Source organism: Rana temporaria, chromosome 3, assembly GCF_905171775.1.
Source record: "Rana temporaria chromosome 3, aRanTem1.1, whole genome shotgun sequence".
NCBI lineage: Eukaryota > Metazoa > Chordata > Amphibia > Anura > Ranidae > Rana > Rana temporaria.
The window spans coordinates 36307298-36333508 of NC_053491.1; the positions used below are offsets into that span (position 1 = coordinate 36307298).

The 26211-nt window shown below is 45.4% G+C and overlaps 1 protein-coding gene across 2 annotated transcripts in view; it reads right to left on the reverse strand.

Moving 5' to 3' along the window:
- The window catches only part of DET1 (DET1 partner of COP1 E3 ubiquitin ligase), an 82327-nt gene extending 56697 nt beyond the window's left edge, over positions 1-25630 (reverse strand). Inside the window, exons 1-2 of one of the 2 annotated variants that reach the window (XM_040342401.1) lie at positions 25519-25630; positions 10537-11640 (exon numbers count right to left, since the gene is read on the reverse strand). In XM_040342401.1, coding sequence (XP_040198335.1) covers positions 10537-11628 — 1092 coding nt within the window. In that variant the 5' untranslated portion in view covers positions 11629-11640; positions 25519-25630. Of the gene's footprint in view, positions 1-10530; positions 11641-25518 lie in introns of both variants that reach the window. The other variant, XM_040342400.1, reaches the window with a different exon arrangement.
- Positions 25631-26211: the final 581 nt, after the last annotated feature.

Consider the following 26211-nt stretch of genomic DNA (forward strand, 5'->3'; position numbering starts at 1 on the left):
AAGCAAACTTTTCTATACAATGAAGGTAATGGCATAGTTCAGGGCTCGACAAATCCCGGTCGCCATGGCGACTAGAAATAGGGTCCTGGCGACTTGGCTTGGAAGGGGGGGGGGGGGCAAATCTGGTGGGGAGCCGTTGGTATTACAAGTTATTACCACCAGCAATTCTAATGTCATTTTTCACTATTTTCACTGCCATCTTCTTCCCTAATTAGAACCTCCAAAATTATATATATTTTTTATCCTAACACCCTAGAGAATAAAATGGCGTTTGTTGCAATACTTTCTGTCACGCCGTATTTGCGCAGCGGTCTTACAAGCGCACTTTTTTTAATTAAAAAAATAAGACAACAGTAAAGTTATCCCCATTTTTTTTTTTATATTATGAAAGATAATGTTACGCCGAGTAAAGTGATACCCAACATGTCACGCTTCAAAATTACGTCCGCTCGTGGAATGGTGACAAACTTTTACCCTTTAAAATCTCCATAGGCGACGTTTAAAAAATTCTACAGGTTGCATGTTTTGAGTTACAGAGGAGGTCTAGGGCTAGAATTATTGCTCTCGCTCTACCAATCGCGGCAATACCTCACATGTGTGGTTTGAACACTGTTTACATATGTGGGCGCTGCTCACGTATGTGTTCGCTTCTGCGCGCAAGCTCGTCGGGACGGGGCGTGTTTTCTGGCTCCTAACTTTTTTAGCTGGCTCCTAGATTCCAAGCAAATGTGTCAACCCCTGGCATAGTTCATTTCTTCAGCCTCAGTAGTGGGAGAGGGTGCTAAAAGAGGGGTCAGGAATGCTCAAATGAAAAAAAAAAAAAAAAAAAAAAGCCAATTCCTGTCTAATATCACCCTCCCAAGCCAATGAAACATGCTAATACATGTCACCACAGTGTTATAGCCTAGGCAGTAATATCCCAGTTTTGTGTCTAATTTGCAGCCATAATGCGGATGTAAAACGACATAATTTCTTTTTCCATTTCTCCATTTTCATTCTGACACTCATTTTGATTACACACTTCCAGCTTTACAGATTTCCACTTACCAAATCTACAGACCCTCAGCATTCACGCCCTTTTAGAAAATGTTAAAACTTGCTAAGAGCTTATAATGTATACTTCACATGGTATGATTGAGGCACAAAAAAAAAAAGGAAGAGCGGGAGTAAAGCAAATTAATAGCTTCAAAAGTGGCACCACCAAAGCAATCGTCAAAAAGTCCAATAATTGAGAACTTTCCCTGCAAGCCCAGCCAGACGCCATAAACAACCTTCTACTAATAATGTGAAGTGTGCAACAGAAATTGTATCAGGGACGTCCTGCGGATTCCATCCAGGTTTTCATATTTTCTTTTTGCAATTAGATATTTGGAATATAACTTGTGGCACGGATATAATAGCGGAGGGGTTTGAAAATCAAGTGATTAAACACCTTTACTCTCACCAAGGAAATGCATTAAGTAACGTAGTTTACTGCCTTAGTTCACTCTTTAATAGACATGTGCACAGCAAAAATTTTCGTTTATTTCTGTTTCGTTTCTGTTCGTTTATCGTGATTCGTAACGAGTCGTAATTTCGTAAGACGTTAGTTATCGTATTCGTACTCTTTAGTATTTTCGTAACACTCTTTTTTCCGTTTTCTGTTTTTTTCTGTTAGTTTATTTTTCGTTGAATCGAGATTCGTATTTTCGTTATATTTTGTATTCTGCCGCGTTCGTATTTTTAAAATGATTTTATTCGTTCCTTCGTTTTTACGTTAGTTTAATTTTCGTTGTTTTGTTATTCGTATTTATATTATATTTTCCATCATGCCGCATTCGTATTTTCGTAAAGAAATATATTTTCGTTGCTTTATGATCATTCGTATTTTCATGTCTAATTTCCTTTGATTGTAAAAACGTACTTTTGTAGATTTTATTGCATTCGTAATTCTGTTAGAATACATTTTACGTTTATTCGACACACTACTCGTCGTAATTTTGTAATTCGGATTTTACTGTGATTGACTTGACTGTCTTAGTTAGCACACACACCCAGTCTAGAATGAAGTCTGACGTAGAAGAAAACTAAAATATGTCAGATATTACAAATACAAATCTAGAAATGAGATGCACTGCAGTCTAACACAGAAAAAGACACAAGGAGCCAGGAGGTAATGAGAAAGAAGCTCATTGGGGAAGGAACAAACCTCTTCAGAGGAAAGGGACAGCGCTCAGTGGCTATTGGTCAGAAATATTTCAGTACTAACGAAAGCTAATTTACATTATTTTGTATTTTCGTTGTTTTCATTTCAGTTTTCCGAAGATCCGTAATTTATTTTTCGTTAGTTTTGATTTTCGTTTTTTAGTCTTTGTTCGGCATTTCGTTTTCTTTTCGGTCTTCGAATATTAGTAAGTTTGCATTTTCGTTCATTTTGTTTTTCGTAATTATTTTTTTTTTTTGGGTTCGGTATTTTCGTTGTTTCTATGTTTTCGTTTCTTTCTTCTTTCGTATCTTCGTTGTTTTCCATATTCGTTATTTTGAAAATATCGTTATTCGTTATTAATTGCGCTAAACCATTCGTTCATTCGTATGTTAACGAATCAACTAAAATAACGAAAAATGACGGAAAACGTATTCGTAACTTAAAAAATTGCACATGCCTACTCTTTAACCACTTTAATATTGGACACTTTTATCTAGGGCCGAAACAACTAATCGATTAATCAACAACTAATCGATTATGAAATTAATCGATTACAATTTTCATAATCGATTAATCGGCCAGTAAAATAATGGGGTTAAAAGAAACTAAAATTAGCCCTTTATAGTACAAAAAAGCAAATCGCTACTGTAAATATTACTTTCACTGTTTCACAGTAAAAAAATGAACCCCTTACAGTAGCGATAATTTGCTCTTTTTGTACTTATTTTTGTTTTTTAAAAGCGGGAGTTCACCCTAAAAAAAAAAAAAAAATTTAAGATTAGATTGATGCTCATTTTGTCAAGGGAAATTTGAATCAGGTAGTTTTTTTTTAAAACGAAGCAGTACTTACCGTTTTAGAGAGCGATCTTCTCCGCCGCTTCCGGGTATGGGTCTTCGGGACTGGGCGTTCCTTCTTGATTGACAGTCTTCCGACGGTCGCATCTATCGCGTCACGAGTAGCCGAAAGAAGCCGAACGTCGGTGCGGCTCTATACGGCGCCTGCGCACCGACGTTCGGCTACTTTTGGAAAATCGTGACGCGATAGATGCGACCGTCGGAAGCCTGTCAATCAAGAAGGAACGCCCAGTCCCGCAGCCCATACCCGGAAGCGGCGGAGAAGATCTCTCTAAAACGGTAAGTACTGCTTCTGTTTAAAAAAAAAAAAAAAACTACCTGATTCCCCTAGACAAAATGAGCATGAATCCTTTCTGGGTGAACCTCCACTTTAAAGTGGAGTTCCACCCATTTTTTTATATTTGTCTGTGCTGCATGCTCTAATCTCAGTGTTCAGAATGGACAATTTTTATTTAATTTGTTGCTTGTAAATACCTTTATTTTGTAGTCCTTCATTACTTCCTCCTCCTTATTAGCCTAGGCTATTTGCAAGGGTTTCTGGGATAGGCATCATGTTTCCCAGTAGTCCTTGCAAACCTGACTGAAACCTATTACATTGCTTGTGCACTGAGCATGTGCGAGATATGCAAAGCTGAAATCCAGGAAGTCATACAGTCTGGCTTCATGATGCCCACACTTAAGATGGCCACGGTCTATTTCTAGATTATAAACTATTTTTTTTTTTTTTTTTGTTTATACACTTCAGACTCCAACCTCATAGAGTATGCGTTTATACGCTCATGTTCTGATTTGCCAGCCCTTAGCGTCTTTATTCTGGTTTCGCATCATTAGTGTAATTGTTTTTCTTTAATTACTATATATATATATATATATATATATATATATATATATATATATATATATTTTTTTTTTTTTTTTTTTTTTTTTTTTTTTGGGGGATATGTTGCTCATTCGTTATTTACTTTATGAGCAATATCATTACAAGGAGAATTCAGTTTTTTTTTTTTCCCCCTCTTATCCTTTCCCCCCCCCACCCTCCCCCTATCTCACCATAAATAATCCCGGATGCCTTCTGATGACTTCTTCTCAATTTTTAAATTATCTCTAATTCTCCTCCCTAAGTTTTTCAGCATAACTCCAAGATCTCTTAAAAGCCCTCCAGTTATCCCACTTCTTGTCTTGAGCTACATTATTGCCTTCCACTCCTTCTCTCAGTTCTTCCATCCTATAGGTTTCTTCAACTGAGTCTATCCATTCCCATTTATAAACTATTTAAATGCTGTAACAACCTAACAAAACGGACCTTAGTTTACAGACTAACTTTACTAGACTACATTAAGCTTGTGTATTACAGGGGTATTTATATTTAAAAAGTGAAATTGTGGGTGGAACTCCCCTTTAACCCCATTATGTTACTAAACATCTCAGGCCGGGGTCACACCTCTGTTTTTTGGCGCTTTTTGCAGAAACACTACAGTTCATTTACATGTTTTCCTATGGGACACGTTCACATCCACGATTTTTTTTTCAGCTGCTGCGTATTTGGAAAGGGCAAGGAGTTTTTAAGGCAAAACGGTGCGATTTTTTTTTTTTTTTCCAATATACTTCAATGGAGAAGCTGCAGAAAAGCATGTCATGCGTTTTTGCAGCAATTTGTGTTTTGTAATCTGCCCAACAACAAATTGAGCCAAAACAAATAAAAAAAAAAATGCAATTTTTTTCTTTTTTTAAGGCTATTATCCGATTAATCGAAACAATAATTGGCCAACTAATCGATTGTGAAAATAATCGTTAGTTGCAGCCCTACTTTTATCCCCTTCCTGCCAAGGCCAATTTTCAGCTCTGTCACATTTTGAATGGCAATTGCGCAGTCATGCAACACTGTACCCATATGACATTTTTATCAACATTTCTTGAGAGAGACAACAGAGAAAGGCCTACAAGACAGCCTGGAAGTGCTGGAGAAATACAGCGCCACATGGGCAGTACCAATCAACGCCACATGGGCACTACCAATCAACTCGAGCAAAACAAAAACCATGGTGTTCCAAAAGAAAAATACAAAACAAACAAAGAGCCCTTCCTTCACAATAAACAACTGCACTGTGGATGAAACGAACAGCTACACATACCTCGGACTAGACATTACCCAATCAGGAAGTTTCAAGCCAGCCATAGAGGCACTAAAAGACAAGGCATGCAGAGCCTACTATGCCATCAGGAGACGGCTGTACCGCCTAAAACCACCCGTGAGAGTCTGGCTCAGAATATTTGATAGCGTCATCGCCCCAATTCTTCTTTATGGCAGTGAAGTTTGGGGTCCCGTCACCTACCCAGACCAGTCCAACAGAAATATTCCATCTGGAATTCTGCAAGCACCTCCTCCATCAAGCCTTACTGGACAGCAAGAACCAGTCCAAGCCGTGTGGCCTGCAACAACTTATCAACACCTTGTCTATCCCAAACTCTCAACAATGCGGCCTGACAAAATCTCAAATAAAAAACATAATGGATAACTCCAAAGAAAAACATGTTGGAGAATGGAGATATGAAATAACAAACTCCAAAAAACACTGCAGTCACTGCAGAGAGACTACAAACTGGCCCCGTACCTGGAGGTGCTACAAGACCCCAAAGACAATGAGCCTGTACAGACTGAGCGCCCACAGCCTGGAAATGGAATTAGGACGGCACAGACAGACCAGACTGTGCCAGCAATGTGACCAGGGGGTCCCGGAGGATGAGGAACACTTCCTGCTACATTGCCCCAAGTACTCATCAGTGAGGGACACTTACTTCCAGAGACTCTCCGCTCTCATCCAGGACTTCAACTCTACAGAAGAGGAAACTCCAATTTCTACTGGGATAAGATAGCTGCCCAATATGTGACAGAGTGTCACAGACTGAGAGGGACATGAAAAAGAGAGAAAAAAAAGAAAAAGAGAAAGAGAGAGAAAAAGAGAAAGAGAGAGAAAAAGAGAAAGAGAGAGAAAAAGAGAAAGAGAGAGAGAGAGAGAGAGAGAGAGAGAGAGAGAGAGAGAGAGAGAGAGAGAGAGAGAGAGAGAGAGAGAGAGAGAGAGAGAGAGAGAGAAGAGAGAGAGAGAGAGAGAGAGAGAGAAAGAAAGAGAAAGAGAGAGAGAGAGAGAGAGAGAGAGAGAAAGAAAGAAAGAAAGAAAGAAAGAAAGAAAGAAAGAAAGAAAGAAAGAAAGAAAAAGAAAGAAAGAACGAAAAAGAAAGAAAGAACAAGAAAGAAAGAAAGAAAGAAAGAAAGAAAGAAAGAAAGAAAGAAAGAAAGAGAGAGAAAGAAAGAGAGAGAGAGAAAGAAAGAGAGAGAGAGAGAAAGAGAGAGAGAGAGAGAGAGAGAGAGAGAGAGAGAGAGAGAGAGAGAGAGAGAGAGAGAAGAGAGAGAGAAAGAGAGAGAGAAAGAAATGTGGGGGGGACCCGGCAGCTATATTACACCAGCCAATGGGATGGTATCTGGGCGTGCCGATACGTATATGTGGCCCGCCCCTTTCTAAAGCAGCCCAATCATTGGCTGGTGTAATTTAGCTTCTGGGTCCCGCCCACCCCCGACATCGAGCCGACAGCTCCTCTCTCTCTCTCTCTCCCCTCTCTGTTAGTTTTACACTGTTACACTCGGCTTGGTGTGAAACCTGCCAGTGCCATCTGTACTGAGGACATCAAGTGTGTGCTAGAGTGACAGGAGTAAGCAGGAAGAAGTGCAGCAGGTGAGGTTTTTTTTTTTTTTTTTCGGCCACAAAAAACAGCATTAATTATCGGCCAGAGAAAAACCCATATAAGTCTACCTCTAGTATATACACATCTGAATCATAAATGAAGAAATGATAATGGGGAAGGTAGTGCTGCGCTAATAGGTGGTGGATGGACAGGTGAATGGACAAGTGAGGGAAGGAAGTGGAAGATGGTATTACTGAGATTAGGAACAGTGTAACCAAAATGGCATAAACATAAAAGTAAAAGTGATCAGTGAACAATAACAATACTAGTGCAAATCATATAACTCCACAGGTTCCTCTTGATGTGATGAAATACACTATAAATAAAGTGATGGATAGTGCAAAAAATTATGTGTAACACAACACCCAAATAACTGTGATGGGTAACGGTAATAAGCTGGTGATAAACAGTCCATAAACAAGGCTTGAGCAATGTCAGAAAAAAATATATATATAAATAATATTTTAAAAGTCCAAAAATGAGAAAAAGTGCTAGTGTAGGTCCGCAATGTGAAGTGGAAGGGGGATGGGTATCCAGTGATCCTTTTTGAGATGAATGAGGATGTCCCCTTACCTTACTGCTGTAAGGTAACAGCATATAGATTCAACCACATTAAATGGTTATCCAGATGGGCTCTGATCCAGAAACGACAGGTCCTCTTTGGAAGTCTCGTCCCAGGTTGGTCAGTATCTCGCCCAAAGAAATAAAGCATCGATAGTGTGATACCGTTTTGAAATTTTAATTCTCATAAGTAATAGACAAGGGTACTCGCATGGTTTAAAATACAATTAGGCATGTAAAAAGAGGGGCAGTCTGTCGCCAACGTCACCTCCGATACCTCTCAGTGGACTCATGCGCATTCGTCACTATCATGTGACTTCACACTATCATGTGACCTCCTGAGGAAGTCACATGATAGTGACGAATGCGCATGAGTCCACTGAGAGGTATCGGAGGTGACGTTGGCGACAGACTGCCCCTCTTTTTACATGCCTAATTGTATTTTAAACCATGCGAGTACCCTTGTCTATTACTTATGAGAATTAAAATTTCAAAACGGTATCACACTATCGATGCTTTATTTCTTTGGGGCGAGATACTGACCAACCTGGGACGAGACTTCCAAAGAGGACCTGTCGTTTCTGGATCAGAGCCCATCTGGATAACCATTTAATGTGGTTGAATCTATATGCTGTTACCTTACAGCAGTAAGGTAAGGGGACATCCTCATTCATCTCAAAAAGGATCACTGGATACCCATCCCCCTTCCACTTCACATTGCGGACCTACACTAGCACTTTTTCTCATTTTTGGACTTTTAAAATATTATTTATATATATATTTTTTGCTGACATTGCTCAAGCCTTGTTTATGGACTGTTTATCACCAGCTTATTACCGTTACCCATCACAGTTATTTGGGTGTTGTGTTACACATAATTTTTTGCACTATCCATCACTTTATTTATAGTGTATTTCATCACATCAAGAGGAACCTGTGGAGTTATATGATTTGCACTAGTATTGTTAACTGATCACTTTTACTTTTATGTTTATGCCATTTTGGTTACACTGTTCCTAATCTCAGTTATACCATCTTCCACTTCCTTCCCTCACTTGTCCATTCACCTGTCCATCCACCACCTATTAGCGCAGCACTACCTTCCCCATTATCATTACGTATGGTTTGATACACCTTTCAGTGCCGCAGCTGTACCCCCACCCCTCCTCACCTCCCTTCTCCCCCTCCCCTGATAAGCGCGGTAATATCCACTTTTTCAATAAATGAAGAAATGTAACATTTTTTTTATAAAAAATAAAAGTTGAAGAAAAATGTTTTTTTAACATTTCAGTGAGCAGAGTAATACAGTGTTACCACATTAACATCGTACTACACTAGGGAGGTGATTATTATTTTTTTCTTTACAAAATATGATCTCTTATAAAACGGTGATAATTACCGTTTTAAGCAGCTATTTTTTCTGAATGAAATCCATTCAGTGTGTACCATTGTAATTAGCTGTGATTGGCCACTGCTTTTATTCAGGGTGATGTAGCAATCTTCCTCCGATGCCCCTACCATCATAGTCTTGTGGTGTGGCGGGGGGGGGTTATTAGAATTGAGGAGCTCTTACAAGCACCTATCAAGAAAGCATGACTATGTCTGCCCTTTCCATCCAGCTCCTCCATTCATGATTGGCTACAGCTAATCACATGGTACAGATCACGATGAATAATTACAGAGGTCAACACAATAGTACAAAATGAATGGAAGCCATGCATTGTGTACAATGGTCGTGGGACACGTCCCAGCATTGGACTGGCATTCTGTCAATCTGATACAGGCACCGGGTCAGGAGGTGAGGCTGTGTGTAACCACAAGCAGAGCGGTGGCAATTGCAATGTAAAGTCAGCTGTAACAGCGGGCTAACAGCTCTGTAATCCCGCAGCTTTTCTACTTCCTCCATGATCTCTTCCCCTGGGGCTATCCTCTGCACAGGTGAGCAGAGGCCGCAATGGTGGGCACAGTGAGCAGAGGCCGCAATGGTGGGCACAGTGAGCAGAGGCCGCAATGGTGGGCACAGTGAGCAGAGGCCGCAATGGTGGGCACAGTGAGCAGAGGCCGCAATGGTGGGCACAGTGAGCAGAGGCCGCAATGGTGGGCACAGGTGAGCAGAGGCCGCAATAGTGGGCACAGTGAGCAGAGGCCGCAATGGTGGGCAAAGCTGTGGCTGCACTTATAAAGCTTGTAACTTAATTCTGCATAAAACATGTAAGGGCTCTTTCACACGGAGCGGATCCGTAATTGATCCGCTCCGTGTGTGTCCGTCGGCTCAGCGGGGATCCTCCGTAAATCCCCGCTGAGCTGTCGGCGGACAGGGCGGTCCCCGCACACTGTGCAGAGACCGCCCTGTCTTTGCTCCGCTCTCCCCTATGGGGAATCGGATGAATACGGACCGTGTGTCCGTATTCATCCGATCCGTTGCGCCAGACGGAAGAAAAATAGGGTTTTCTTCCGTCTGAAAAAGCGGAACTTTGCGGACGCGGATCGTTACGGACGTTAGCGGATGCATCATCCGCTAACGTCTGCAATCCCATAGGGATACATTACAAGTCCGTAAACGGACTTGTAATAAACGGTCCGTTCGTCCGCACGTGTGAAAGGACCCCAAGTGTAATTTCATGAGATAATTTATGAGGGCGGAATTAGGGGTGGTGCAGAGTAGGGATTGGTTGGGTCAACTGGTGGCGAGTAACCCTGAAGGCCTGGCTAGTAGCTCAGGACTTGAAATTTTGAGCCCTGTGTAATATGTATTATTATATACACACACACACACACACACACGATTCTACACAGCGCAGCCACCCAGTAGCAGTAAATCTGCTGTGGGGCGGTCGACACAAGCGGTTAACCACAGCCACCAATCAGAGTCAAACCCGCCCAAACATCTGAATCCAATTGGTGGCTGTTGTGAAAGAACTCATCTGACCTCTGGCTTCATCAAACCCACCAGCTGTCTCTTGATTCCTCCAGCCCACAATATTCAGCTGAAGTTTGTGAAATTCTCCTTTACAATTATTGAAATGGATGCCACTGCTGTTATCATATCAACATACAGGAGACTAGATTTATCATTTAGTAGTGCTATACTGTATATTCTCCATCACGTTCACAGACAACCTGTAAGACATGACTTTGCTATGCTTCCAGTAATGCCACCCAATTGAAATAATGAAAGAATTTCTTTATACCTGTACCTGTGATGGGTCGTTGACTCTCAGCGTGACCACGTCTTCACTAGTATATTTGATAAACAAATGACTTTCGTCCAGTAGCTGCATTTTCCACATACGGAGCTGCCGCAACTGATCGAAGTACTGGAAGAAACGTCTTTTGGCTATAGCGCTGCCATCTTGTTCCGCTCTCCTCCACAAATACACCAGCAGTCTGTGCTTCAATGAGTTAATAAACGGCTCTTTGTACAAGTTTGCCATTCCGGTTTGAGTTTCGCGTTGCACTTCGGGGTAAACGGCTGACAATATTAAAAGGTCATCCTCATAGCAGAAGCGACCTATTGTGCGCACATCAATGAAAGTCCCCTCCGGGGTCACCTGAAAAACATGAATTGTTTGCTGTTGCACAGACAAGATTGCCAATATGTTTTTGTACAAATAGAGGCCTTGATTGTGCGACAGAATGATTTTATCACATTTAAAGGTCCTTGAGTCGCAAAGTTTGCCGGTATGAAGGTCTATTATATGAAGAGAATAGTCCTCCAGTGGGGATCTAGGATTGGGAGTGACCGACTCGCTGTTGCGGTAGATTTCATAAAAAGGTGGATAGGGTTCTTCAGGAAGATAGGCTGCCGATCCCACAATGACATAGCGACAGTCGTCCGTAAATAAACTGCATTCGCGATTCAAATGCTCCCCATTAGAAGCCACGTTCGTGATATGGAGAAGTACAAAGAACCGCTCAAACAAGCGTCCCCTAATGTTCACTGACCTCTGGTCATTAGAATTTGCCAAAATTTCTCCTTCATACCCGTTGAGAAGATCTTCTGCTGCCTGGCAGCCTTGGTACTCGTAGATCTCTAAGGAGGTCTGGTCTGAAGAAAACGCAATGAAATATCTGCCATCGGGGGAGAATTTGCGAAGGAAACAAGGTGGTTTTTCCACATTGACGACCGTAAAGTTGGGAAAGACGTTCTGGTGGAAAATACGAACTTGGTGCCAATGGGACCCCGGCTTCCCAGAACTGATTTTCCTGCGTTCCAGACGGTGAATTACATTTTGGTTCTGGATTCTCCTAGGTCTTATTGTAGGAATGTCATGATCCATCATAAACATAACTTCATCTTACTGAAAAAGAAGCACAAATTTTAGCGTTATTTATTGCAGGTACTTCTATAGCTCCGTCAATTTACGCAGCGCTTTACATATACATTGTACATTCACATCAGTCGCTGACCTCAAGGAGCTTACAATCGAATGTCCCTATCTCACACGTACTAGGACCAGCGATACAGGGAGTCTTCTGACACTTGTTTACATGTAAAAATCTGTATTTTTATATATAGAAAATGACTTACTAGTCCGAAGCCGCGGCCTTGCCTAAAAACCTTCTGCCCGCAGCTCCTCAGGGCCGGTCCTGGTGAAAAAATAAAATCTAAAAAGATCGATTTGCTGAAAATCTGAATCAATTTGACCTCTCAATTTGATTCAAAACTATTTTTTTTCCCACAGCCGCGGCCTTGCCTAAAAACCTCCTGCACGCAGCTCCTCAGGGCCGGCGCAGTGTCAGCGCCGGTCCTGGTGAAAAAATAAAAACCGATTTGCTGAAAATCTGAATAGATTTGACCTTTCAACTCGATTCAAATCGATTTTCCCCCAAGCCCTACTTTGAATTAAAATACAAATAAGAATTGGGGAGCTGCGGTGGCTCAACACGATTGGCACTGCGCTGACAAGCCATTCACCTCTGCAGCTAGGGGCCCGGTCTCAGCTACATGTGAATTGAGTTTGGTGGTCTCAGCCCGGCTCCCGGTGGGTGTGCTATGCGAGGTAAGCCTGCGCTTAGTACACCCACCCCCCTTCCACAAAAACCACCACACTTACACACACTCGAAATTGGGTTAACATGCACGCACTTTGACCACGCGGTCTCTAAAAAGAGAGGTGAAGGACTAACAGGGCTGGTTGAGCGGGCTAGATCCTCTCACTCCCGTATAGGGAGTCCCTCTGCCCCATTGGGCTTCAAAGCGGAGCAGGTAGGGCGGGCTATGTGGGAGGACACCCTCACACACCCGCCATTGCCACCCGGGGCATGGAGAAAGGTGGCAGATTGCCTCTGGGGAGGCCTGCCTACTCCCAACTCCTGCAGTCCGGCTCCTTTCTCGAGTACACGCACAAAATACACTTTAAAAAAAAATACAAATAAATTCAATACAGAACTCAATTATTTTGTCAAATATGATGTTATGCCGAGTAAATGAATATAAAACATGTTACTTTTTAAAACTACAAACGCCAATGTAACGGCAAGAAACAACGTAACTTTTTCTATCCATAGGCGACGCTTTAAAGGCCTTCACAGGTTACCACTTTAGATTTACAGGAGGAGGTCTAGTGCTAGAATTACTGCCCATGATCTGACATTTACAGTGATATCTCACATGTGTGGGATGATCGCTGTTTGCGTGCATGCGAGACCGATGCATGCGTTTGTTTTTGCGCACAAACACAGAAAACTGGGCACACACACATTAATATTTTTTTTTTTTAAATCACATTTATTGCTGTCACAAGGAATGTAAACATCCTTCTGAAAGCAATAGCCATGTGACAGGTAATGTTTACAAGGAGAATTGGGGTCTATAAGACCCCAAATTCCTCCTCTGCACTAAAAGAGAAGTTCCACCCTAAAGTGGAACTTCTGTTCATTGGATTCCTCTCCCCCTCCGGGGCCACAATTGCCACCTAACAGGGGGGGGGGGGGCGACAGGATACCTGTCTTTGACTGGTATTCTTTCCCACTTCCGGGAGTCCGGGCCGTGGCCCGTGACATCACCGCGTGGCTCCCACCACCTCCTCTCCTGGCCTCCGGGCCAATAAGAGAGAGGAGCGGGCCTCGCACATGCGTAGTAGGGTTCCCGGCGTGAAGCCAACAGGCTACGCTGCCGGGTTCCCTTACCCGCTATGGAGGGTGCAGCACCCGACAGCTGATGGAAACATCAGCTGCGGTGCCGACATCGAGGGACTCCAGGACAGACAGGTGTCCCATTATAAAAAGCCAGCAGTTGCAGTATGTGTAGCTGCTGGGTTTTAATTTTATATATTTTTTTGGGCCGGAACACCCCTTTAACCACTTGCTTACTGGGCACATATACCCCCCTCCTGCCCAGGTGAAATTTCAGCTTTCAGCACTGCGTCGCTTTAACTAACAATTGCGCGGTCGTGCGACGTGGCTCCCAAACAAAATTGACGTCCTTTTTTCCCCCACAAGTAGAGCTTTATTTTGGTGGTATTTGATCGCCTGTGCGGTTTTTATTTTTTGCGCTATAAACAAAAAAGTGCGACAATTTTGAAAAAAATACAATATTTTTTACTTCTTGCTATAATAAATATCCCAATTTAAAAAAAAAAAAAAAAAACACATTTTTTTTCTCAGTTTAGGCCGATATGTATTCTTCTACATATTTTTGGTATAAAAAAAAAAAAAATAAATAAATCGCAATAAGCGACTGGTTTGCGCAAAAGTTATAGCGCTTACAAAATAGGGGACAGAATTATTATTTTTTATTATTATTTTTTTTTTTACTAGAAATGGCGGCGATCTGCGATTTTTATTGGGACTGCGACGTTATGGCGGACACATCGGACACATTTTTGGCGCCATTCACATTTATACTGCAATCAGTGCTATAAATATGCACTAATTACAGTATAAATGTGACTGGCATTGAAGGGGTTAACACTAGGGGGTGAGGAAGGGGTTAAATATGTTTCCTATGAAGTGTTATAACTGTAGGTGGGGGGGGGGGGGGGCTGGGGGGGTGACCGATCTATGTCCCTATGTACAAGAGACACAGATCAGTCTCCCCTCCAGAGACAGCACCGCTGTCTCTGTGTAAAACGGCAATGAGAGATAATCTCATATGTTTACATATGAGATCATCTCTCATTGCCCGCACAGATCGCAAACGGCCACTCTGATTGGCCGTTCGCGGCGATCTGCAATTGGCTGTGTTCAAGGGACACGGCCAACACAGATTTTCCCCGCTGCGCGCTCTGGAGCGCGCGCGGGGACCGCCCAAAGGGGCGGACGTCAATTGACGTCCTGTTGGCTTTTGGGATCCGCGCTGCAGCCGTCAATTGACGGCAGGCGGATCCCAAGTGGTTAAGAGCATTTAAAAAACACCAAGATCAGTGCTTTTGAATTTTTTTTATTTCTTGAAAAATGGCGCCATTGACATCCGGATAAACCAGAAGTAATGTCAGGTCATCGCTTCCGGGTTACCATAGTGGGGAGCCAATCAAAGCCGCTCCCGGCTTTGTTTGGCTGTCCAATCAGCCAGCAGATGCGCCAGCTGGTCGCTTGAGTCGCCCAGTTGGAACGGAAGAGCCCGAGGAAGCCCTAGAAAGCAGGAACATGTCTCCTCCCACCGATAGTAAAAGCAACCAGCAGCTAGTTAGCTGCTAGGATTGCTTTTATAAAGAGATCATGCCTGGATAACCACAGAAAGTCTAGCAACGTATGGGCACGTCGCAGGTCGTTAAGTGGTTAACCTACAAGCATGTCTTTGGAGTATGAGAGGAAACCAGCACAGGGAGACCATGCACAATCCAATCAGATAGTGTCATGGTTGGGATTCAAACCGATGACCCTAGTGCTGCGAGGCAGAAGTGCGAACCACTTAGCCACTGTGTTTAGGACAGCGAGTACCACCAAAAACAAAACAAAAAAAAAGGTGGAAGCAGCAGTATGGCAACGCAAGATCACATCAGGGATTTCTGGTGACAAAAACAGTATCAAACTAGGGCCGAAACAACTAATCGATTATGAAATTAATCGATTACAATTTTCATAATCGATTAATCGGCCAGTAACATAATGGGGTTAAAAAGCAAATCACTACTGTAAATATTACTTTCACTGTCCCACAGTAAAGAAATGAACCCCTTACAGTAGCGATTATTTACTCTTTTTTACCCCTATTATGTTACTAAACATCTCAGGCCGGGTTCACACCTCTGTTTTTTTATGCTTTTTGCAGAAACACACTACAGTTCATTTACCGTATTTATCGGCGTATACCGCGCTCACGTCCTGGACGTACAGGACGTGAGCGCGACAGTAGCCGAGCCTGCCCGAGTGTACTGCGCTCGGTATATGCCGGCGCAGTATTCAAACTTGGCGCGGGAAACGAGCGAGTAGGACGCCGGAGAAGGACGCCGGACCCGACGAAGAGGACACCCGAAGCCGCAGACGGACGCCGGACCCGACGAGGCCGCCGATGGACGCCGCGCAAGACACCAAAACTGTAAGTACAAAATCCTTTTTTCCACAGGAATTTCTGGCCAACTTTAGGGGTGCGCGCTATACGCGGGAGCGCGCTATACCCCAATAAATACGGTACATGTTTTCCTATGGGACACGTTCACATCCATGATTTTTTTTCAGCTGCTGCGTATTTGAAAAGGGCAAGGACTTTTTAACGCAAAACGGTGCTATTTTTTTTTTTTTTTTGGTTCAATATACTTCAATGATGAAGCTGCAGAAAAGCGTGTAATGTGTTTTTGCGGCAATTTGTGTTTTGTAATCTGCCCAACAACAAATTGGCCCAAAAAAAAAATGTAAAATTGCAATTTTTTTTTTTTAAGGCTATTATCCGATTAATCAAAACAATAATCGGCCAACTAATCGATTATGAAAATAATCGTTAGTTGCAGCACTATATCAAACCAATAAAGATTATTTAGTATTATGTCATTCATTTGAAAAACAAGATCATTGAAGAAACCACCATTTAGTACATAAATATATTAATTGAAATATGCCCTTTTAAATGTTGGCTTCAATCACAGTATGTTTATTCTAATTAAATCAGACAACAATCAGATTAATAAAGAAAAAGCCCAGCTGGGGTGATGGAAACAATGAATAAAGCTGCAGCTGTCATCAGTGTTGTATTTCATGCACTCTGGGCCTGCGAGAGGTTTAGGCAAGATGATTGTAGCCTTATCCACTCTGGTGTAGCTGTGCATAGTAACATACAGGGCCGAAACAACTAATCGATTAATCGACAACTAACCGATTATGAAATTGATTACCATTTTCATGATCGATTAATCGGACATAGTCATAATAGGGTAAAAAAATAATAAAATAATGAGCCCTTAATAGTAAAGCTGTGTAAATTAAAGATTAATTCCTTGATTTATCGTTAAATTCTTTAGATCGGTACTAGTGGCGCAACGGATCGTAAATGACCCGTGATCCGAACGGGTCATCATATGCGGATCGGCACACCACGTGATCTGCGGAGCTCCGCTGCTGCCTCGGCCATTGGAAAGGCCGCAGCGTCGGCCTAGCTACCGGAACGGCAGCCATCTTGGTCATCGGTGGCCTAGGTGAGTCTAGAGCAGCGCACGCTGACATCATCACCCGGTCTCAACTGCTCGTGTTCGGCCGGCTTCGCTGGTAAGACTAAACAAGCACTAATCTTCCTATACAGTGGGGAGGGGGGAGTCGTCTGTGGATATTACAGTGGGGGGGGAGTCGTCTGTGGATATTACAGTGGGGGGGGGAGGGGAGTCGTCTGTGGATATTACAGTGGGGGGGGAGTCGTCTGTGGATATTACAGTGGGGGGGGGGGGGAGTAGTCTGTGGATATTACAGTGGGGGGGGGGGAGTAGTCTGTGGATATTACAGTGGGGGGGGGGGGGGGTCGTCTGTGGATATTACAGTGGGGGGGGGGGGGGGAGTCGTCTGTGGATATTACAGTGGGGGGGGGGGGAGTCGTCTGTGGATATTACAGTGGGGGGGGGGGGGGGAGTCGTCTGTGGATATTACAGTGGGGGGGGGGAGTCGTCTGTGGATATTACAGTGGGGGGGAGTCGTCTGTGGATAGTACAGTGGGGGGGGGGGGGGAGTCGTCTGTGGATATTACACTGGGGGGGGAGTCGTCTGTGGATATTACACTGGGGGGGGAGTCGTCTGTGGATATTACACTGGGGGGGGGGGCGTCTGTGGATATTACACTGGGGGGGGGGGGGTCTGTGGATATTACACTGGGGGGGGGGGGGGGTCGTCTGTGGATATTACACTGGGGGGGGGGGGGGGGAGTCGTCTGTGGATATTACACTGGGGGGGGGGGGGGGGCGTCTGTGGATATTACACTGGGGGGGGGGGGGGGGGAGTCGTCTGTGGATATTACACTGGGGGGGGGAGTCGTCTGTGGATATTACACTGGGGGGGGAGTCGTCTGTGGATTTTACACTGGGGGGGGAGTCGTCTGTGGATATTACACTGGGGGGGGAGTCGTCTGTGGATATTACACTGGGGGGGGAGTCGTCTGTGGATATTACACTGGGGGGGGAGTCGTCTGTGGATATTACACTGGGGGGGGGGGGGGGAGTCGTCTGTGGATATTACACTGGGGGGGGGGGGGGGAGTCGTCTGTGGATATTACACTGGGGGGGGAGTCGTCTGTGGATATTACACTGGGGGGGGGAGTCGTCTGTGGATATTACACTGGGGGGGGAGTCGTCTGTGGATATTACACTGGGGGGGGGGGGGGAGTCGTTTGTGGATATTACACTGGGGGGGGGGGGGAGTCGTCTGTGGATATTACACTGGGGGGGGGGGGGGAGTCTGTGGATATTACACTGGGGGGGGGAGTCGTCTGTGGATATTACACTGGGGGGGGGGAGTCGTCTGTGGATATTACACTGGGGGGGGGGGGGAGTCGTCTGTGGATATTACACTGGGGGGGGGGGAGTCGTCTGTGGATATTACACTGGGGGGGGGGGGAGTCGTCTGTGGATATTACACTGGGGGGGGGGGGGGGGAGTCGTCTGTGGATATTACACTGGGGGGGGGGGGAGTCGTCTGTGGATATTACACTGGGGGGGGGGGGGGAGTCGTCTGTGGATATTACACTGGGGGGGGGGAGTCGTCTGTGGATATTACACTGGGGGGGGAGTCGTCTGTGGATATTACACTGGGGGGGGAGTCGTCTGTGGATATTACACTGGGGGGGGAGTCGTCTGTGGATATTACACTGGGGGGGGAGTCGTCTGTGGATATTACACTGGGGGGGAGTCGTCTGTGGATATTACAGTGGGGGGGAGTCGTCTGTGGATATTACAGTGGGGGGGGGGGAGTCGTCTGTGGATATTACAGTGGGGGGAGTCGTCTGTGGATATTACAGTGGGGGGAGTCGTCTGTGGATATTACAGTGGGGGGGGGGGAGTCGTCTGTGGATATTACAGTGGGGGGGGGAAGAGACGTCTGTGGATATTACAGTGGGGGGGGGGGTTGTCGTCTGTGGATATTACAGTGGGGGGGGGGGGGAGACGTCTGTGGATATTACAGTGGGGGGGGGGGTTGTCGTCTGTGGATATTACAGTGGGGGGGGGGGGGTTGTCGTCTGTGGATATTACAGTGGGGGGGGGGAGACGTCTGTGGATATTACAGTGGGGGGGGGGAGACGTCTGTGGATATTACAGTGGGGGGGGGGGGGAGACGTCTGTGGATATTACAGTGGGGGGGGGGGGAGACGTCTGTGGATATTACAGTGGGGAGTCGATAAAAAAAAAAAGGAAAATTAATCAAACATGAAAATTTTAATCAGTAACAGCCCTAGTTTATAGTACAAAAAAAAAAAAGTACAAATAATTGTTACTGTAAATAACAGTCTGTGGATATTACAGTGGGGGGGGGGGGGAGACGTCTGTGGATATTACAGTGGGGGGGGGGGAGTCGTCTGTGGATATTACTCTGGGGGGGGGAGTCGTCTGTGGATATTACACTGGGGGGGGGGGGGAGTCGTCTGTGGATATTACACTGGGGGGGGGGGGAGTCGTCTGTGGATATTACACTGGGGGGGGGGGGGAGTCGTCTGTGGATATTACACTGGGGGGGGGGGGAGTCGTCTGTGGATATTACACTGGGGGGGGGGGAGTCGTCTGTGGATATTACACTGGGGGGGGGGGGGGGGGAGTCGTCTGTGTGTATTACACTGGGGGGGGGGGGGAGTCGTCTGTGGATATTACACTGGGGGGGGGGGGAGTAGTCTGTGGATATTACACTGGGGGGGGAGTCGTCTGTGGATATTACACTGGGGGGGGGGAGTCGTCTGTGGATATTACACTGGGGGGGGGGGGGAGTCGTCTGTGGATATTACACTGGGGGGGGGGGGGAGTCGTCTGTGGATATTACACTGGGGGGGGGGGTCGTCTGTGGATATTACACTGGGGGGGGGGGGGGGGGGGGGAGTCGTCTGTGGATATTACACTGGGGGGGGGAGTCGTCTGTGGATATTACACTGGGGGGGGGGGGGGGAGTCGTCTGTGGATATTACACTGGGGGGGGGAGTCGTCTGTGGATATTACACTGGGGGGGGGGGGGGGGTCGTCTGTGGATATTACACTGGGGGGGGGGGGGGGGGAGTCGTCTGTGGATATTACACTGGGGGGGGGGGGGGAGTCGTCTGTGGATATTACAGTGGGGGGGAGTCGTCTGTGGATATTACAGTGGGGGGGGGGGGGAGTCGTCTGTGGATATTACAGTGGGGGGGAGTCGTCTGTGGATATTACAGTGGGGGGGGGGGGGAGTCGTCTGTGGATATTACAGTGGGGGGTTGTCGTCTGTGGATATTACAGTGGGGGGGGAGACGTCTGTGGATATTACAGTGGGGAGTCGATAAAAAAAAAAAGGAAAATTAATCAAACATGAAAATTTTAATCAGTAACAGCCCTAGTTTATAGTACAAAAAAAAAAAAAAGTACAAATAATTGTTACTGTAAATATTACAGTCACTGTTCCACAGTAAAAAAAAGAAAAAAGTAAACCCCTTACAGTAGCTATTATTTGCTCTTTTTGTACTATAAAGGGCTAATGTTAGTTTTTTTTTTACCCCCATTATGTTACTAAACATCTTAGGCCTGGTTCACACCTCTGTTTTTGGCAGAAACACACTACAGTTCATTTAACATGGTTTCCTATGGGACACGTTCACATCTGTGCTTTTTTCAGCCACTGCGTATTTGGAAAGGGTCAGGGACTTTTTTCATCGGAAAAGGGTGCTTTTTATGGTTTAATATACTTCAATGGAGAAGCTGCAGAAAAGAATGTAATGCCTTTTTGCAGCAGTTTGCGTTTTTAACCCTTTCATGACTAAGCCTATTTCTGACATTTGGTGTTAACAAGTAAAAAGTTGTATTTTTTTGCTAGAAAATTACTTAGAACCCCCAAACATTATATATTTTTAGCAGAGAATCTAGAAAATAAAATGGCGATTGTTGCAATATTTTATGTCACGCGGTATTTGTGCAGCGGTGTTTTTTTAAACGCAACTTTTGGAGAAAAAGACACTTTCATGAATTAAAAACAAAACAAAAAACAAAATAGTAAAGTTAGCCCAATTTTTTTTTGTATAATGTGAAAGATAATGTTACGCTGAGTAAATAGATAGATACCAAACATGTCACGCTTTATAATTGCATGCACTCGTGGAATGGCGACAAACTACGGTACCTAAAAATCTCCATAGGCGACACTTTAATTATACCCAACATGTGTTATTTGAACACCATTTACATATGCGGGCGAGACTTCCGTATGCAGTTTCTTTGCTGTGCCAGCTCGCGGGGACAGGGGCGCTTTAAAACTTTTTTTTTTTCTTATTTATTTTTATAATATTAAAAATGTTTTTTTTTTTTATTATCTTGAGCACTTTTACTGCCGTCACAAGGAATGTAAACATCCCTTGTGATAATAATAGGTGGTGACAGGTACTCTTTATGGAGGGATCGGAGGTCTAAAAGACCCCCAATCCCTCCTTTGCACTTCAAAGTATTCAGATCGCTAAAAAAGGCGATTCTGAATACTGTATATATTTTTTTTAATCCGGCGCCATTGGCATTTACATTTACGGCTTTGTTCGAGTCTGTGGCTTAGCGCCGGAGGTAGCGCATCGTGGATCGAGTCTCCCAGTGGGACAGGAGGCCCGGTAAGAGTGGCGGGAGGGGATGTGAAAAAAATTTAATTAAATTAAAAGCCAGCAACTACAAATACTGCAGCTGCTGACTTTTAACAAATGGACACTTACAAGCAATCGCTCATCAATCTGCTGCGCCCACCGCCATCCTCGCTGAGGGAATCAGGAAGTGAAGCGTTCCGGCTTCACTGCCCGATTCTCTACGGTGCATGCGCGAGTCGCGCAGAGCTGTCTTTGCTGTGTTCTGGGAGGCGTGTGTTTCCCAGAACACAACGGGCGGGAAGTGACGCACTACCCGCAGAATCCCCGCAGAGAGGACTCCTGGAAGTGGGTGCAAATACCTGTTTTAGACAGGTATCTGCACCCCCCCCCCACCTGAAAGGTGTCAAATGTGACACCAGAGGGGGGGTTCCGATGAGCGGAAGTTCCACTTTAGGGTGGAGCTCCGCTTTAACATTCTGTTTTAAAATGAATGTAATTTCTGAATGAAAACCACATACACTGTCTGAAAATTCCTTTGACCAAGAAGTTTTCTATTATTTCTAAATTTTCTCATCACTGTGGTTGAAAAGAAATGTTGATTTGACCTCACTGTTTAACCCCTCAGTTTAGGCCAATACGTATTTTTCTACATATTTTTGGTTTGCGCAAAATTTATAGCGTTTAGGGGATAGTTTTATGGCATTTATATTAATATATATATTTTTTTTTTTACTACCAATGCCGGGGATCAGCGTTTATTTCGTGACATTATGGCGGACACATCGGACACTTATGACACATTTTTGGGACCATTGTCATTTTCACAGCAAAAAGTGCTATAAAAATGCACTGATTACTGTGAAAATGACACTGGCGGTGAAGGGGTTAACCAGGAGGGGGCGCTGTAGGGCTTAAGTGTGTTTTAAGGGAGTGTTCTTACTGTGGGGGGGCGTGGCTGTGCGTGTGACGTCACTGATCGTCGTTCCCTAACACAGGGAACAGACGATCATCGACAGCCACACTAGGAAGAACGGGGAAGGTTTGTTTACACCCACCGACACCGGCTGCAATCAGGTATCAGGTGAAGCATCGGACCATTTCCCCCCCCCCCCGAGTACAAGTACTTGGGAAATGCTCGGTATCGGGACATCTCTACCGCCTATGAGTGCCCATCAGAGCCGCCTATGAGTGCCCATCAGTGCCGCATACCAGCGCCGCCTATCAGTGCCCATAATTGAAGAAGAAAACTTACTTATTTACAAAAAAAAAAAAAAAAATTACAGAAAAAAATAAAAAAACTTAAAGCGGTGGTTCACCCTCCTTAACATGATTATAGCATTAAATTTGGCATCGTAGCGCGAGCTACAGTATGCCGGTCTTAAATTTTTAATCCCCGTACTCACTGTGTACTGGTACATTATAGATTCCGACGCCCGCGGGGAATGGGCGTGCCTATGGAGAGGGAGGATGATTGACGGCCGGCCCTGGCACGTCACGCTCCCCGAAGACAGCCGGAGTAGGTCTCGGCTCTTCACGGCGCCTGCGCACAGGCTATGCGCAGGCGCCGTGAAGAGCCAAGCCTATTTCGGCTATTTCCAGAGAAGCGTGACGTGCCAGGGCCGGCCGTCAATCACCTTCTCTCACCATAGGAACGCCCATTCCCCGGATTCTTCAATGTGGAATAGCACAGTGAGTACGGGGATTAAAAATTTAAGACCGGCATACTGTAGCTCGCGCTACGATGCCGAATGTTATGGTAGTAAAAAAAATATATATATTTTTTTTTTTTTAATAGGGTGAACCCCCGCTTTAATTTTTTTCAAAAATGTTGGTCGTTTTTTAGTTGTTGCGCAAACAATAAAAATAAAACTCGCAGAGGTGATCAAATACCACCAGAAGCTCCATTTGTGGGAACAAAATGATAAAAATGTCATTTGGGTACAGTGTAGCATGACCGCGCAATTGTCATTCAAATTGCAACAGTGCTGAAAGCTGAAAATTGGCTTGGGCAGGAAGGTGCGTAAGTGCCTGGTATGGAAGTGGTTAAAGGAGTTCACCTTCAGGAACATAATTCATGTTCTACCCGTATAAATTTTTTTTTAATAAAAAAAACAACAAACACTGTCTCCAAACTTTTTTTTAGCTGGCTGGTAGATTCAGAACAAATCTGTCAAGCCCGGTGTTATTTATTAAGCCCGTAGTATCATATTATATGGTGTGTGTATGCACTCATTGTGTGTTTAGTGATATTTATTTGTTTAGAAGATTATTGGTTAAACATTTGCAAATATAAAATGGGATGTACTAGGGCTGTGGTGAAACTATAAATACCAATGTGCCGCTGGGTGTCATTCCTGTGGCTGTCAGTCCTGCAATGCCTCATGGGACTTGTAGTTTCACCACAGCTGGTGTGCCGAGGTTGCCGACCCCCGGGATCTACAAACAAAGGCCACTTCTGCTTCTTCTTCTAAATGTAAATGCTTTGATCACTTTGAGTCCACTCAAAGCTCTAATTCAAACCCAGATGACCCCCGAAACGCATCGGCTGTCTTTTAATACAATATCAATAAATACATTTTTACTCCTATCTTTTGGTCTGGTGCTCCTCCCGTATATTCACATCTTTTTCAGGGATTGGCCCAGCACTGGGTAAAAATACTAAGCACTTCCAGGTAAGAAGGATGCTCTCATAGGAAAATACCCAGTTCTTCCAGGTGAGGAGTATGTGTCCCTCCTGTGACAGGGATTGGTACATTGTTGTCACATGGGAGCAAATATGTACTTCCAGGTAAGGAGTGTGCGCCACACGCCGATCACCTCTTGTGACAGGGAATGCTCCATCCATGGGATAAATGCAGGTAAGGAGAATCTACTCATTCTGACAGAGATTAGCCCAGCATTGTCATAGAGGTAAGTGGTCAGTACTTCCAGGTAAGGAAGATGTGGCTCACTCTGTTCCTCTCCTGTGATGGGATTGGCTCATTGTTGTCACATGGTGGTGAATTCCCAGTACTTCCAAGTATGGAGCACATCTCTCCCCCATCCTCCCCTGTGATGGGATTGGCCCAGCACTGTCACACGGGGTCAGGCACACATCAGTCAGCTCGGTGTAAGCTCTGATCACTCACAGACCCCCGGCTACCCCGCATATTGTCCCCACCCCAGAGACCTCACCCCCTGTGACCCCCGGATACACTCCTCATCCCCGTGACCCCCCTCTTACGCTCCCCATCCCCGTGACGCCCCCCCCCGCGCTATGCTCCCCATCCCCCGGCTTCGCTCCTTATCCCCCCAGTGACCCCCTGGACGCGCTCCTTATCCCCCCAGTGACCCCCTGGACGCGCTCCTTATCCCCCCAGTGACCCCCAGACGCGCTCCTTATCCCCCCAGTGACCCCCGGATACGCTCCTCATCCCCGTGACCCCCCCCCTTACGCTTCCCATCCCCGTGACCCCCCCCCCCCACGCTATGCTCCCCATCCCCCGGATACGCTCCTCATGCCCAGTGACCCCAGGCTTCGCTCCTCATCCCCCAGTGACCCCCGGACACGCTCCTTATCCCCCCAGTGACCCCCGGCCACGCTCATCCCCCCGTGACCCCCGGACGCGCTCCTCATCCCCCTGTGACCCCCGGACGCGCTCCTCATGCCCCCGTGACCCCCGGCTACGCTCCTCATCCCCCCGGACGCGCTCCTCATCCCCCCCGTGACCCCCAGCTACGCTCCTCATCCCCCCGGACGCGCTCCTCATCCCCCCCGTGACCCCCAGCTACGCTTCTCATCCCCCCGTGACCCCCGGCTACGCTTCTCATCCCCCCGTGACCCCCAGCTACCCTCCTCATCCCCTGTGACCCCCGGACACGCTCCTCATCCCCTTTCTGTAACACTCTGCCTTGTGGGGGCAGTGAGGTGCCTGTTGCATGGGGGGGAGAAGACAGAGAACTCTCACATCTGTATTGGGGGGGGGGGAGAAGACTTCTGGTGACAGAGAACTCTCACACCGCCAACACATAAACACAGCCCCTCCGTACTCACAGGAATCAGCCGGTAACGTGTTATTCCCGTCCGCCAACACCCGGGACACCCGGCAACTCTCCACACTCCGCACCACGCATGCGCACTGACCTCTGGTCGTGACTGAACCAACCAGCGCTCTTCATTGGCAGAGAACGTATTTCCGGCGCATGCGTGGTCTGTACATCCGTGCAGTGTACTGGCAGAAGGTTCAGCTACGCCTGCGCAGTACATGCATCCTAAAGCGCACAGTGACAACTGTTGTGTAGAAGTGTTTTAAGTGTTCCGAATCGAGTCACTTGCAGCCTTCCTGATCCCTCATTCCCAGGAGATTATCACTCCTGTATACAGAAACACATTCTAGAACTTTTATACTTTACAGTGACAGTAATCTAAGGTTTAACAAAAAAATTCATACAGGTGTGAACAGGTTCAGCTACAAATATATTCCTAAAGCAGTATTAAAGCTAACATTTATTATATTGCAGCTTAACAATTCTTAGATGTGATGTCTGCATTAGTTTTCTTTTTAGGCTTTATTTCCTTTTTTCTCATCTGGTGATCTGGCCAGCAAGTCTGTTTTTTTTTTTAAAAGGACAAACTCTCCAGCAGAGTGCATCTATTAGAGGTACAGACAAACCATCCACCACTGACAGGGATGATCAGCTTCTTCTTTTTTTTTAGTTATGTGAAACCTTTTTCCCAAAAAGGACA